Raw genomic sequence first — 16,580 nt, 5'->3', positions numbered from 1 at the left:
GACGGGATCTCCCCACGTGCTTGAGCCTCCTCAATGCACCTAACGGAGTCAGGGCCCAAAGCTGTTTTTAGCGACTCGATGGCTTCGGCCGCGCGGCGGACGTCGGCTGAATTTAGGCGCCGCGCCAGCGTGCCTGGCGCCATCCAGCCCACTCCTCCGCCATCGAGCAGGTCCCTGACCCTGGTCACCTCACCAGCCACAGCCCTCTCTTCCGACCGCCACATAAAACCTTGGTCGTGGAGGTACGGATTCCCGAGCAGCGGCTCCTGCAGGACGGCCGCCACTCCAGCCGGCGGAGAGCTGCGCTTAGTGGAGACTTTGTTCCAGACCCTGATGAGTTCCTTCCTTGTGCATGAATCCCAAAAAGTTAGTTTGCAGGTGCAGCAGGTAATCAGGAAGGCGAATGTAATGTTGGCCTTCATTGCGAGAGGGATGGAGTACAAAAGCAGGGAGGTCCTCCTGCAACTGTACAGGGTATTGGTATGGCCGCACCTGGAGTATTGCGTGCAGTTTTGGTCACCTTTCTTCAGGAAGGATATACTAGCTTTGGAGGGGGTACAGAGACGATTCACTGGGCTGATTCCGGAGATGAGGGGGTTACCTTATGATGATAGATTGAGTAGACTGGGTCTTTACTCGTTGGAGTTCAGAAGGATATGGGGTGATCTTATAGAAACATTTAAAATAATGAAAGGGATAGACAAGATAGAGGCAGAGAGGTTGTTTCCACTGGTCAGGGAGACTAGAACTAGGGGGCACAGCCTCAAATACGGGGGAGCCAATTTAAAACCAAGTTGAGAATGAATTTCTTCTCCCAGAGGGTTGCGAATCTGTGGAATTCTCTGCCCAAGGAAGCAGTTGAGGCTAGCTCATTGAATGTATTCAAATCACAGATAGATAGATTTTTAACCAATAAGGGAATTAAGGGTTACGGGGAGCGGGCGGGTAAGTGGAGCAGAGTCCACGGCCAGATCAGCCATGATCTTGTTGAATGGCGGAGCAGGCTCAAGGGGCTAGATGGCCTACTCCTGTTCCTAATTCTTATGTTCTTATGTTCAGTCAGAATCTTATACGTTTCTATGAGATCCCCTCTCATCCTTCTAAACTCCAGTGAATAAAGGCCAAGTTGATCCAGTTTCTCCTCAGATGAAAGTCCAGCCATCCCTGGAATCAGTCTGGTGAAGGAAGTGGGAAGTGCTTCGCTGCACTCCCTCAATAGCAAGAACGTCCTTCCTCAGATTAGGAGACCAAAACTGTACACAATATTCCAGGTGAGGCCTCACTAAGGCCCTGTACAACTGCAGTAAGACCTCCCTGCTCCTATACTCAAATCCCCTAGCTATGAAGGCCAACATACCATTTGCCTTCTTCACCGTCTGCTGTATCTGCATGCCCACTTTCAGTGACTGATGAACCATGACACCCAGGTCTCGTTGCACCTCCCCTTTTCCTAATCTGCCGCCATCCAGACAATATTCTGCCTTCGTGTTTTTGCCCTCAAAATGGATAACCTCACATTTATCCACATTATACTGCATCTGCCATGCATTTGCCCACTCACCTAACCTGTCCAAGTCACCCTGCAGCCTCTTAGCATCCTCCTCACAGCTCACACCGCCACCCAGTTTAGTGTCATCCGCAAACTTGGAGATATTACACTCAATTCCTTCATCTAAATCGTTAAATGTATATTGTAAAGAGCTGGGGTCCCAGCACTGACCCCTGCGGCTTATCCCGACTCTGCTTTCTGTCTGCCAACCAGTTCTCGATCCACGTCAGTACATTATCCCCAATACCATGCGCTTTGATTTTGAACACTAATCTCTTGTGCGGGACCTTGTCAAAAGCCTTTTGAAAGTCCAAATAAATCACATCCACTGGTTCTCCTTGTCCACTCTGCTAATTGGCTGGTAGGCTTTCGATGGTGGCCATGGACGTGCTTGCAGACGTTATTACACACGCAATCCATTTTGAATAAGCATCTACAACAACCAAAAATATTTTGCCTAGAAACAGGCCAGCAAAGTTAACGTGGATCCTAGACCACGGTTTGGAGGGCCATGACCACAGACTTGGCGGTGCCTCCCTGGGTGCATTGCTCAGTTGAGCACAAGTGTTGCATTGGCGTACGCAAGACTCCAAATCTGAGTCGATGCCGGGCCACCACACATGGGATTTGGCTAGCTTTCATCATTACTATGCCTGGGTGGGTACGTGTAGGTCGCGTATAAACATTTCCCTGCCTTTCTTAGGCAAAACCACACGATTACCCCACAAAAGACAGTCCGCCTGTATGGACATTTCGTCTTTGCGCTGCTGGAACGACTTGATCTCTCCACTGGGACGCTGGACTTTCTCCCATGGAAGACATAGTTTTTTTTAAAAACAAGGGACAGTAAAGGATCCTGGCTGGTCCAGGTCCTGATCTGGCGGGCCGTAACGGGTGACTTTTCGTTTTTAAATGCACCCATCACCAAGAGCAAGTCTGCAGGCTGTGCCATTTCCACCCCGGCAGTGGGTAATGGTAGCCGAATGAGAGCATCTGCGCAGTTCTCTGTGCCTGGTCTGTGGCGGATTACATAGTTATATGCAGACAGCGTGAGCGCCCATCTTTGGGTGCGAGCAGAGGTATTGGTATTAATCCCTTTGCTCTCTGAGAATAGCAATCTGAGCGGCTTATGGTCAGTTTCTAACTCAAACTTAAGACCAAACAGATACAGGTGCATTTTTTAAAATTCCGTAAACGCATGCCAGAGCTTCGTTTTCAATCATGTTGTAGGCCCTTTCGGCCTTGGACAAACTGCTGGACACATCAGCGACCGGCTGCAATGTTCCCAATTCGTTTGCTTGTTGTAACACACCCGACCTGGTACGAAGACGCATCCCCAGCTAGCACTAAACGTTTACATGGGTTATACAGAACAATCAGTTTGATGGAACATAACAGATTTCTAGCTCTCTCAAAAGCAGCCTCTTGTGGTTTCCCTCATACCCAGTCATCTCCCTTGCGTAGCAACACATGTAAGGTGCTTAATCCGGGTAGGAAATTACCAAAATAATTGAGGAGTCACAGGAACGATCGCAGCTCCGTCACGTTCTGTGGTCTCGGCGCGTTCTTGATAGCCTCCGTCTTGGCATCGGTGGGTCTGATGCCATCTGCCGCGATTCTTCTCCCCAAGAACTCGACCTCTGATGCCAGGAAAACACACTTCGAGCGTTTCAACCAGAGTCCCACACGATCTAGCCGACTTAGATCATCTTCCAGGTTCTTCAAGTGTCCCGATCTGTGATCAATATGTCGTCCTGGAAAACCACGGTGCGCGGAACCGACTTTAGCAGGCTCGCCATGTTCCTTTGGAAAATAGCCATGGCCGATCGAATCCCAAATGGCATCTATTGTAGATGAACAGACCTGTGTGTGTTGATGCAGACGAGGCCTTTCGAAGATTTCGTCAGCCCATGTGTCATGTAGGCTGAGGTCAGGTCCAATTTGGTGAACGTCTTTCCTCCTGCCAGGGTCGCAAATAGGTCGTCTGCCTTGGGTAGCGGGTACTGGTCCTGCAGCGAAAAACGGTCAATTGTTACTTTATAGTCCCCACAAATTCTGACCGTGCCATTGCCCATGAGGACCGGAACAATCAGATTGGCCCACTCGTTGAACTCCAGCGGTGCGATGATGCCTTCTCGCTGCAGCCTGTCCAGCTCGATCTCCACTTACTCTCGGATCATATATGGCACCGCCCGTGCCTTGTGGTGGATGGGTCGTGGACCGGGAAACAAGTGGATCTGCACCTTCGCCCCCGAGAAACTTCAGATGCCTGGCTCAAACAACGACAGAAACTTGCTCAGAACCTGGGCACATGAAGCGTCGTCGACGGACGAGTGTGCTCGGATGTCATCCCAGTTCCGGCGGATTTTCCTCAGCCAGCTTCTGCCGAACAGTGTGGGGCCATTTCCTGGTACAATCCATAGTGGGAGTTCGTGCACTGCTCCAATCATAGGAGACTTTTACTGCTGCGTTGCCAATTTCAGGGATCAACTCTTTGGTGCAAGTTCTCAGCTTGGGCCTGTGTGCCTTGTTGCACCACAGCCTGTCGAAGGCCTTTTTGCTCATGATAGATTGACTCGCACTCGTGTCCAGTTCCACGGGTACTGGAATTCCATCCAGTTCGACTTTTGACATGATCGCTGGATATTTCATGGTGAGGGTGTACACCCCATATACTTCTGCCTCCTCAGTTCGAGTCTCTATTTCAATTTCATCCGCCATGTATCGATCTTCCTCTGCAACATGGTGGTTTGCAGGGTTTGAAGCTCGTCTGCACATTCGCTGGAGGTGTCCCATTGTTTCACAGCCTTTACACAGTGTGTGAAGCGGCATCGATAGGCTCGATGATCACCCCGGCAGCGCCAACAAGGCGTTAACTGCCTCGTATTAACATTTGATGGCGTACTCTGGGTCATCTGAGGTTGTGCAGCTGCAGGCGTGTACATTCTGCCATGTACATTCCTGCCTGAAAACGACGTTACTTTGTGTACAGTACTTGCCGAAACCTCGGTATGCTACAAAATTTGTTTGGTGTTATCGCTGGTGGACATAAAAGCCTGGGCTATCGTTATGACTTTGCTCAGGTTCGGTGTTTCAACAGTCAATAGTTTGCGAAGGATAACTTCATGGCCAATGCCAAGCACAAAAAGTCTCAGCATTTGCTCCAGGAATGCATCGAATTCGCAATGTCCTGCAAGGCGCCTTTGTTCGGCAACGTAGCTTGCCACTTCCCGGCCTTCAGACCGTTGACATATAAAATCGATACCTTGCCATCAGAACGCTCTCCTTCAGATTTAGGTGTGCCCAGAACAGCGTACACGGTTCTTCATACGATTTGGTTGTTAGTTTCACCGGAGCAAGAAGATTCTTCAGGAGGCCATAGGTTGTTGTCCCGCAGATGGCGAGGAGGATGGCCCTTCGTTTGGCAGCGTTCTCATCCCCTTCCAGCTCGTTGGCCACGAAGTATTGGTTGAGTCGCTTCACGAAGGGATCCCAGTCATCGCCTTCTGAGAATTTCTCCAGGTTACCAACAGTTCTCTGCATTTTCGTGTGATGATTTGTTATCTCGTTGCCAGTTGTTATGTTCTTAAGTAATGTAACTGAGTACTGTAGACGTGAGTGAGTGTGACCTTAATTCCTTTATTCTAACTCCAGAGTGCTGGTACAGCATGGGAGGCCTGCTTATATATAGTGCTCCCAAGGGATTCTGGGATCCCTTGGGACTCCAACAGGTCCGTTCTCTGGTGGCAGTATGATACTGGTTACATAGGGTTGCATACATAAAGAAGCTGGCCCAGTGCCACTGAATTATGTCACAGAGATAGAGGAGGAAGAGGAGGGGGACTAAGTATAGATCACTGGAGGACTCGTTATTTTTTTATTCATTCCAGAATGTGGCGTCACTGGCAACGCCAGCATTTATTGTGCCATATAGATCATTGCTGGAGGATCACACAATTATAATGCTGAGACCGTGTCATTGGGAATGAAAAGTAGACAGATCAGATAAATTATATTTTTTAATATAAAAAGATGGCAACTATCTACCCATAAAACTTATTGATGGTTATACAGTGCCTGAAATGGGGCATCTTTAGTTGTCACAACTGAGAATATTCCAGGAACTTATGACTCTCAGCAATTTATTTTAAGCACCAAGCTAATTTTGAGTTCTTCTATTCCTATGCCATTCATTCCAGAAGAATATACACCAGGCTGATTAGCGGGGGTACATTCAGGGTGGCACAAGATTGACCATCCCTCGAGCTGAAAGTGAAAAGTGATGAACCTGGCAAACATTCCAGTGATCGTCTCAGATTGTTTTATTATTTCTGCTTTGTATTTAGAGACTGGCAGAATTAAAATATACCTGAAGTTGATATAGTACTGCACATTTTAACTGTTTGAACACATCAAACTTCTTTAAAATGGGGCATATTAATTGAATTCTCAAAGCCTGGAACGTTTTCTTATTCAAATCGGAAAAGCACGGTACCTTGTAACTGGGTGAGTCATCCATGTTCTCTTCGTCAAAATGCAGCTCCATACTCGTGAAGGCTGCCAGATGACCTATGTGCTTTACAAGTCTTCTAATTGTTTGGCTTATTTTGTTCTGAGCTTCCATTACCATAGAAGAAATATCTGAATCACAACCCTGGAAACACACAAACAGACATCAGCTTGCAACAAGATATTGAATTAATTTAAATTAAATGGATTAACAAGCACCAGCAACTCTTTCTCCAGCTTTCAGATGTCTTATAAATGGACAAAATTATATTAAAATAAAAATTCACTGGTACTCAAATCTTATGTAAAACCTTTATTCAATTTTAATTAAAATGTTACAAATAAATAGCAAAACAGATGCACGTGTAGGAAAGCCCGAAATAAAAACAGAAAATGCTGAACATACACTGCAGGTAGCTCAGTATCTGCAGAGAAAAGGCAGGATGACATTTTGGGCATAACACTGAAGGAGATTTCCAGCAGTTTCTGTTTTTGGTTTGTGCGGTATAAAGTTCTGCTTGAGAAAAAGCATATTACAAGGTAATAGGAGATTACATTTTTTTTTTAAACTTATGCGCAAGCACTATTTAATAATTAGGCTAACAGAATTTAAAATCTTCTGTGACCGCATTTCATTTATGATTATGGCCCTCCTCTCTCCAACGTCCCCTCCTCCCCCCCCACCTCTCTCCAACTGCACCCCGCCCCCCCCCACCCTTGCTGGACAAGAGTACAGGAGTTTTAATCTGCATCAGGACTATGCTATTTCTGACCTGGGAATGTTTAATAACCGCTTTGAAAGAAATATTTATTTTGTAATTGAGATATTTATAAAAACTGATATAGTAGTTCACAGGTGAAATAACTAGATGCTTAAAATGTTTTAGGCTTCCTCCTGTTTACCAAAACCACTTTGTTAGTACATCTCTGTTCTAATGCTCAAATGGAAGATACTTTTGACATGGAGGCAAGATTATGTGCTATTGAACAATTAATTTGTCTTTTAGCATATATATGGTTTCTCTATTAATAGAGAAACCAATTTATTACAATTAAGGATCGTGGGAAAAATAAAAATTGAGACAAAACTGAATCTTAATCTTGTCTGTTGTAAGTTCTTCCACTTTGTCTTGCACACAGAAAATGAATATTACAAACCTGCAATAATAGTTGTAGGTTTCTACCCAATGTTCGAACTTCCCCAAGCAGCTCATCTTCAATCATCCCAAAGCAAGTATCTTGTGGGGAACTATCTAGCCACAGCTTCACTAGAATTGACACCCTTTCAAAAGCGGACGTTGCTCTGACACAATAAGATTGCATGGCTTGATTCCTGGTGAACACTATTGTAGAAGTTAAAAAAAAAAGTGAGTCATTAAAGTAAGAGTGAAATGTGAAATTATGCACAAGTAAATTGAACAGCACTAGTAAGGAGCAATTACTCCAGGAGTCCTTTCATTGTGTCATTTAAAAAGTGCTTTCCCCTCGCACCTAGGAGACCTACTTACTCAGATTTATTGCGCAATTCCCAAAATAAATGTTTTACGACATCACTGACAACGTGAAGTTATTTGCATTCTCCTTTTAATTCCAGTAAGTGCCAAACTATTTCCAGGAGATTAAAAAAAATTGGATTTTCTATTATTAAATAGTAGAATTGTAGACTTACAATTTTCTTGACTTTCTTCATCCAATTGTTCATAGGTATTGGAGATTTCCATCATCCCCTTATGAATGATTACGAGGTCAGTGATGAGTCTATCAGGAATGTTCCCCTGTGGTGAATGACTGCTTCCCAGAAAATCAACAGCTGCACCTAAAATTTCCTTACAAACAACAGGCAGTATCGACTCAGACCCTGCTTCACATATACTCTGAGAAATGTTCAGTAGATCTGTTTCAAAATGGAAAGAATCTCATTAGTGAAAACACTTGAGTAACTGTTTGAATTAAAGACTCAAGATTCCAGCTTTATCAATGAATGCAAGAGAAATGTTAATTGGTGTACAAAAAACAAACTCCTGCAACAAAACCTACAGTATATATCCACATTTATTTAGCCTAAGCTCTTCATATTGATGAACCATTACATTTCATGCACAGCATGAAAGACGACATCGACAGTCTTTCTGGGAAAATCTATGCAGAAGCCATTATGGGAAACATCCTTGAAGCCCATCTACCTTGCAATGGCAGCATTCCTAGCTATCGAGAAACACATTAAAACAGGTAAATATTAACCAACCACCTGCTGTGCAACTTGAAATTCATAGAAATAACTCAGAGGTTATGTGCATTCTTCATCTCTTCACAGAGGAGCTATTGTGTTGCCAGAAGCTCAACAAGGCTGGCAACTGCCCTGGACGATAAATGTGGCATCTACAGAGTTGCCATGGTGAGAACAAACTCAAGAATTTTCTTTCAAAAAGCACAAACTCAAAACAGAAACAATTTTTAAACCTACATGAAAAAGTTTCCAATATTCTTCCTTTGTGAATTTCAAAAGCAAATATGCAATTATCTGATTATAATTTTAAAACAATCTTAACTGCACTGGAATAAAAGCATTTAATGTCAACAAACCACTCAGCCACATTTACCACATGCATCATCATGTATCAGAATTATTCAAATTAAAAGGTCTGTATTTCGTAGCTGCAGAAATTGAAATAAGGCAAACATTTAATACTTCCCTAAACATTCCCTCCCTGTAAAATCATCATCATCATCATCATCGGCAGTCCCTCGGAATTGAGTTGGACTCGCTTCCACTCCCAAAGTGAGTTCTTTGATGGCTGAACAGTCTGATACGAGAGCCACAGACCCTGTTACAGGTGGGACAGACATTCGTCGAGAGAAGGGGTCGGAGGGGCTGGTTTGCCGCGCGCTCCTTCCGCTACCTGCGCTTGGCCTCTTCATGCTCTTTGCGTTGAGACTCGAAGAGCTCAATGCCCTCCCGCATGTACTTTCTCCACCTCGGGCGGTCTTCAGCCAGGGTTTCCCAGGTGTCAGTCGCACTTTACCAGGGAGGCTTTGAGGGTGTCCTTATAACGTTTCCGCTGTCCTCCTTTGGCTCGTATACCATGAAGGAGCTCCGCATAAAGCATTTGCTTAGGGAGTCTCGTATCTGGCATGCGAACTATGTGGCCTGCCCAGTGAAGCTGATCAAGTGTGGTCAGTGCTTCAATACTGGGGATGTTAGCCTGGTCGAGGACACTGATGTTGGTGCGCCTGTCCTCCCAGGGGATTTGCAGGATCTTGCTGAGACATCGTTGGTGATATATCTCCAGCACCTTGAGGTGCCTTCTATACGTCGTCCATGCCTCAGATCCAGACAGGAGGGCGAGTATTACTACACAGCCTTGTAGACCATGAGCTTGGTGGTAGATTTGAGGGCCTGGTCTTCAAACATTCTTTTCCTCAGACGGCCGAAGGCTACATTGGCGCACTGGAGGCGCTGAATCTCTGCATCAATGTCTGCCTTTGTTGATAAGAGGCTCCCGAGATATGGGAAATGGTCCACGTAAAATCATGGCTTAGAATTTGCAGTTCCAATGACGGCGTAAAGTCATCAGAAAGGCGCGCAGGTTCTGGGTTTCCACATGCATGTGTACGTGCGAAAACCTGGAATTTGTGATCTGTCAAGGTACACCATGAGAGGTCTACTCAACCGACCCAAAAATCACTACCGCTGGTGCAGAGTTGGGTTACTTGTCCAACGACTGCCCAGCAAATGCCTACGAAACCCTTATGCCTGGTAAAAACAGGTGAAGGACCTGCTTTCACCAGCATAAGGATTAATATAAATCTTAAATTCAAAAGTTTAATAAAAAAATCATGCATAAACATCGAAAATTAGTTTGTAAATTTTGGTCGATTGAAAGGCTCAATTTTCCCCCAATGGCGTTTTTTGCCGTATTGCCAGAGTTACGCCCATTTTTTTGAGCCCCAACTACTCAAAAAAAAAGTAGCAAGTTTCCCTGTTCTATTTTTTGAAATTGGCGCCGCGCAGCCTGTCTTTTAGCTTCGGCGGGTGGAGCCTAATGTCTGCGCCGAAAAAATGCTGATCCCCCCCTTTTGCGCATGCGCGAAAAACAAAAAGGACATTTTTGACGTGAGTCCTATGGGCACGCATACCCAGTACAGCACCTGGTCTGCCAGCGGCCATTTTTAAAGAGCAAGTTGTGTGTGAGAACTTGAATTCTCATTGAAAAAATCAGAGCTGCAATACAAAATGCAACGTGCCTCAAGGATAAAGAATTTCTTACAGGCTGAAGTGGAGGCACTAGTTACTGCAATTGAGACCAGTTGGCACCAGCAGAGGTCACATAAAAGTTTCACCAAAAGAAAAGAAGAAACGCTAGAACCAACTTGCAGAAGATTACTGTGCAATGGTAAGAGTGTTGCTGGGACGTTCCATGGTTTCCCACAGTCCGAGGCAGCGGGTCCCAATGGGATGCAGCGAGCCACACCCAGGGTGAGGCGGGGAAGGAGAGCTCGACAACGCTCTCCTGAGGTGCAGGATCTGACAGATGTGGTTCAGATGATGGCAATGAGTGCGGAGAGCAATGACCTTACCCAATCACTCCTGGACACCATCAGTGGGGTGGGTGATGTTGTATCGGGACTGTCGGGAGAAGTAACAACACTCTCACGAGAAATGGGAACACTGTCCGGGAACATGAGGGAGGGAATGTCTCAGGCAGCGGAAACAATGTCGGTGCACACGAGGGAGGGAATGTTGCCGGTAGTTCAAACACTATCAGTGAACATGAGGGAGGGAATGTCACAGGTAGCTGAGACACTGTCAGGGCACATGAAGGAGGGAATGTCGGAGTTAGCTGCTGCAATAAGGGAACACGCCCTGACCCTGCGCACATTGACAGAATCACTCCCACTCCAATCCCCAGACCAGCCTCTGAAGAGGCCCAAGTCAGACCTTCCACATTACCGCCTGCTCCCCCTCCCCCCCGCATCAAGAAGTGCGCATTACCCGAGATGTTCAAAAGAATAAGCTTGGTACCAACCCGAGAAACGCTGTGCCACCACCTGTGGGCAGGGGTAGAGTCAACAAGACCAAGCGCAGCGGGCGGTCTTAGAATAAGGTGGAGGAGAGATGGGTGCAGCCTTTCTTTGCTGCTGTTGTTACTGTTCCCAAATTAAAAGTTTTTTTGTAAGTTATGTAAATTTACAAGTTTAAAAGTTTGTAAGTGATCTTAACTGAAAACGTGACAAAATTTGATACAAGAATATTTTCATTAAAGTTAAGTACAAACAAATGTTTGTTAAACTTTTGAATAAAATATATTTTAGATTCTAACTGAATCATTTCCATTATTTGTTCCATAAAAACACAACATTACGGAACAGGTCCAAACAGTAAACATGGTCCATTTGGAATAGTTGCTGCTGAGCCTTCAGGCAGCAAAGTGTTCATGGATGAGCTGCTGGCGCAAGGCTCGAGCAATCGTGAAAGGTGCACGACGGCCCACCCTCCTCCACCATCGTGCTCTGGGTTCAGGTAGTTGCATGGCTTCCTAGTCATCGTTCCCCTCCTCATCTGCATCTTCCTCATCATAATCAGCCACTCTCAGCTCAGCTGGGTCTTCTACTACCAGCTGCTGCTGCCTCATGATGGCTAAGTTATACAGCACACAACAGTGAATTAACCGGCAATCTTAGGAGAGTATTGCAAGTAGCCTTCGGAATGGTCCAGGCATCGGAAACGCTGTTTCAAGATGCCAATGGTCCTCTCTATTATGCTGCGTTTTGCAGTGTGCGACATGTTGTACTGCCGGTCAGCTTCCGTCTGGGTTACGTGTAGGGGCGTCATGAGCCAGGTGGTGAGGCTGTACCCTTTGTCTCGCAGTAGCCAGCTCTGGCCTTCTGACTGCTGCTGAAACATGGCAGATATAATGCTCTCGCATACGATGAACGCATCATGGGAGCTCCCAGGGTATCTTGCATCAACTGATATGATGCGATGCATGTCATCACATGAGCTGCACATTAATGGAGTGGAAGCCTTTTCTGTTCCTGTACATCTCGGAATCCTCCAAAGGTGCTCACAAGGCGATGTGGGTACAATCACTGCAGCCCTGTACCTTTGGGAAGCCAGCAATCCTGGAGAAGCCCACAGCCCTTTCACGCATTGCCTGGGCAGTCACGGGGAACTTTATGTTGTCATTCCTCTGGGAATATAGTGCAGCAGTGATCTGCCGAATGCAGATGTGTTGCATGTTGAGAAATAGCACACACATCCTCAGTTGTGGCCTGGAACGATCCAGGTGCATAGAATGAAAGTGCAGCTGTAACCTTCACTTCAACTGACAAAGCAGTCTTCCTGACGCTTTTAGGTTGCAGGTCTGCTTTTACTAACTTTCAGTTACAACTTCTTTGTGGAAACGCAGCCTTCTGACACAGTCTGCATCACTCAGGTGCAGGTACGAATGCCTATCTCGATATACCCGACGTGGGCAAGGCCTCCTTCCCATCATCCTACGTGCTCGGAGGTTTCTCATGCAACGTCGAATCAATTGTCTCCTCCGCAGCACCATCAGGCTTGCACGAAGTATGGCATTGTCAGTATTGCCCCCATGATTAAACTGTACCTTTGCGAGAAGTTCAAAACGGCAGGCAGGACAAGGTTCTTTGTTCTTTCTCTCTCTCTCTCCCCCCAAGGTCGATGCCTTTGTATGGACCACACCCAGGTCTGAGCAGGCGCAATGATCGAGAACCCCCTCCCCCACCCCAAGCTTCATTAGATGCATAGTGCAAGGTTTCTCATTCCTTCCGTGCACCTTCCACATCGCCCCCCTCCTCCTCCCCCTCACCCCTGGGTTCATTTGATGCATAGTGTAAGGCTTCTCAGGCCTTCTGTTCGCCTTCCAGTCCCCCACCCCCCCGCTTTCTTTTGATGTCGAACCCTGAGCAAGTGTCCGGGCGAGGGACCAATTCTGCCGGCCGGTTTGGAGGCATTCAGTGGCGGCATGTCAATTTAAAAAAAAATCTAAACTTAAAGAATTCCATTAAACTTCCATTTCCTGTGTTTTAAGTTGTAAAAATTTAGCCTTAATTATGCATATTTAATATGTTCTTGACTCCCTCCAAAACTTTGCATAAAAACAATGACGTCTTTCTGCACCGATTTTTTAATGTGCGCTGGTTTTCCTTAAGTGCCCAGAAGGTTTTTCAGGAGTGGTCACATACGCTGTCCGAGGAGAAATTTAAAATCGGCCAAACTTGCATAATTGAGAAAAACTGGCGCAGTCATCAGGTCACCCCCCAAAAAAAACGTATCTAACTGAGTTACGCTGGTGCGCAAAAATTGGGGGAACTTGGATTTTTAAAATTTAGGCCAAAAAGAGCGGCACGCAGCAAAAAACGGCGCAAATCATAGGGGGAAATTGAGCCCCATGGTTAAAATTATTTTTCAAAATATTACATTTTTATTCTTTAATGCTTTATTGAAGGGATTTTTTAAATTAATTTTTAAAATGGGAACATTTATTTTTATTCCAGTTGTATAAATTATTTAATTATTTGGGGAGTCCTCATATGCTTTGGGAATTCCATTTCTGAATGGAATTTCCAATAAGCAGAATGAGAAATCCTCCTTTCTGATCGGAGGACCTGGCCCATGTGATCCCAGGGACACTTCCGAACTGCCTGTGTCCCTGGGATCCATGGGCCTTTACATAGGCATACGCCTGGAGGTCCAGGATCCAAAGTCTCTGAAGCCTGGGAGCCTGAAGGCAGGTGCGGATTTTTTTTTAGAAAATTGGGTCGGAGGCGTACTCCAAAGGTATGCCTCTGACTGCAGATTCCACGCCAATCGGTTTAAAAGGACAAGCACAGCTCTCCCCTCCAGTGGTTCAGCTGGTTTTAGGATTCTAAACGAGTGAGATAATGTGGACCATGACGAGCTGTATTCACCTTGTCCAGAATAGTAGAATCAGAGGACACATCTTGTGCTTGAAAGGCGGGGGGGGGGGGGGGGGGGGGCGGGGTAAGTTCAAAACTAATTTGCAGAGATATTATTTCAGTGTGCGAGTGGTCAATCTTTCAACAGGTTACCCAAGGAGATGGTGGAAACGGAAATGATGTAGTTTCTTTTTTCATCTAGCAATTCCCGTGTTAGGGCAATGGGTAGCTGAACTTTGGAGACCATGTCCCAAGTTCGTTTGCCAGTCTGTGCGGAGTGAGCCGATCTCAGCTGGGATGGCACGACAATTGGCTTCAGAATGCTGGAGTTAGGGAAGAGGGTAAAGAATTAGGAATATAGTCATTTCTAGATTAAAAATAAGACCCAAGGTCCATCTAGTTCGCTTTCTCCCATTAGGAGCAGCCAGAGATTCTGCTCCTGATAACTATCCAATGGCTTTTGCAGGGCGTGCATGTGCCTTCCAAACAGAATATCTGCCAACACCATCTAGACGCCCACATAAAGAACAGGCACTTACTAGAATATGATCAGTACTCGTGGAACTATATCCCAGCAGTCAATACCATGAGGACAAGAGGGGTGTGGGTAAAGAGAGAAAACTGACAAATAAATGGCAACATTTTTCATTGTAGCAATTTAAGAAAATTTTGGTTAAAAACAGTATTAATTAATTAACTGAATCCACAATATACAGAAGTAGTATCGTATAGAGATACCTGTGGGATGTGCAGACTGCACATTCTGAATGGTAAAAGTTTGGATTCCTGCTAAACATCCAGACATTCGCTTGCTTTTGAAAAAGCTTCTGCTTCTAAACATGGAAAAGAAGTGAAGTGTGTAATTTCAGTTCTTTCATATGATAGTGCATCACAAGTTGCTGCATTTATATAATTGGCAATAGTATCTAAACATCCAAGTGCTGCTCGATACATTCACACATTCCAAGTCACAATACAAGTCTAAACAAATGCAGAACTGTGAATGTTTGAATATATTCCTGAAGGAGCACTTATTCATGATAGATACCAAGGTAAATATTTAAATTACATAGTGCCTGTTTCACTCGATATTTAAAAATAGTATCTAATTTGATCTGAACACTTAAAAAAAAATAATGTGCATGTTGTCTAGATTCAAGACAAACCAGGATAGAACAGAAGGCACAATGAAAGCAATTTTCTTTTTTAAATTTGAATTTATATGATGTATGTTATTAGCAAAACATTACAAAGAGTCACACAATGAATTATTGTTCGAATGAAGTAGCTGTTAACAAGGCAATCATTGCAACCAACTCCACCAGCAATATCCTAAAAAACAAACAACAATGAGATGAATGATTGTTCTTTTTTGGTAGTACTGGTTGAGGAAGAATATTGGAAGGGCACTGGGAGAATTGGAAACTCTATTTTTTTTTTAAAAAGCGCCACAGGATTTTTAATGTATTCCTGAACAGGTAGAAAGGATTTTGTCTCATCTGAAGGGTGGTGGTCCCCACAATGTAGCACCCTCTCATTGGAGTGTTAGCCTAGATTACGCATCAAAGCCCTGGTGTGAGACTCAAAAACACAATCTTTTGATCCAAAAGTGAGAGCCCTACCAACTGAGCCATGTTGACATACACAAGGCAATGGCCAAGCACTTCAATTAGCTAGAGTCCTTCCTATCCCAAAACAGGACCAACTGATTGCGACATTTCAGCTGATAGCATTTAGTTGGATTGTTAGAGGTCATATGCCAAACAGCCAGTTTGGAGATTTTAAACAAAGCTGTTAAAATGTGAACTTTAGTTATAAAGAGCATTCTAGAATGTATTATGTCTGAAGAGGGCAGAGAACTAATTAAATCATGGTGCTCTGACAGGGAGATAATTAAATGTTCTGGAATATTCATTCATTCATTAAAACCTTTTTGCGACATTGCTATGTAGCAGTTGAGATCATTCTAGGAATGTGGGCTTTTATGATGGAGTCTCACTGTCTCAAACAATTCAATCATCTAAAACTACCAATGGTACATATAGATTTTACACCACATGCTCATTTTGTTGTATTGCGAAGGCACTGGAATATCATCATCTGTAATTAATACATACTTCTAATCAATCAATCAGGTGAGAATGCCTCAATGGATGACCATAATGGATCAATTAAATGACCATAACAGTTGTTATAGATATGTGTGTGCATGGAATCCTACAGGTAACAAATACAAATAAAAGATCACATTTTATTTTCTAAGAGATGTTCCTTCCAAATGCATATTTCTTTGAACAAGATTGAATAAGGTTATTTAACTTTTCATTATAAACATTTTAATGCAGTTGTTTTAAACAGCACAGAATTAGGCTTCTCAAAATTGAATACCTAGAGAGTCACAAAGCTGGTAAAATGTTGCCAAGACCGATACCCATCCTCCTTTAACAGCATTCCATTGAGACTACAAAACTTGCATAAAAAGCACTGCCAGTGTTCAAAACAGAATTACAGCAGATGTTATTTCAGTGCCTTAGCAATACAACAAAATGAACATGTGGTGTATCCTCACCCAGTATATTCCACATTTCACAGATGTACA

General features: G+C 44.5%; 1 protein-coding gene across 2 annotated transcripts in view; it reads right to left on the bottom strand.

Moving 5' to 3' along the window:
* kif14 (kinesin family member 14) overlaps positions 1 to 16,580 on the bottom strand; it is a 167,089-nt gene that overhangs the window by 34,671 nt on the left and 115,838 nt on the right. For both annotated transcript variants that reach the window (XM_070887287.1, XM_070887288.1), the window contains exons 23-26: positions 14,720 to 14,814; positions 7,728 to 7,952; positions 7,217 to 7,401; positions 6,045 to 6,203 (exon numbers count right to left, since the gene is read on the bottom strand). In XM_070887287.1, the coding sequence (XP_070743388.1) occupies positions 6,045 to 6,203; positions 7,217 to 7,401; positions 7,728 to 7,952; positions 14,720 to 14,814 (664 nt within the window). The remainder of the gene's footprint in view (positions 1 to 6,044; positions 6,204 to 7,216; positions 7,402 to 7,727; positions 7,953 to 14,719; positions 14,815 to 16,580) is intronic.

Source organism: Pristiophorus japonicus, chromosome 8 (genome assembly GCF_044704955.1).
Source record: "Pristiophorus japonicus isolate sPriJap1 chromosome 8, sPriJap1.hap1, whole genome shotgun sequence".
Lineage (NCBI taxonomy): Eukaryota > Metazoa > Chordata > Chondrichthyes > Pristiophoridae > Pristiophorus > Pristiophorus japonicus.
Note: the sequence above shows the minus strand (reverse complement) of the source record. Positions and strands in the feature narration are given on the sequence as shown.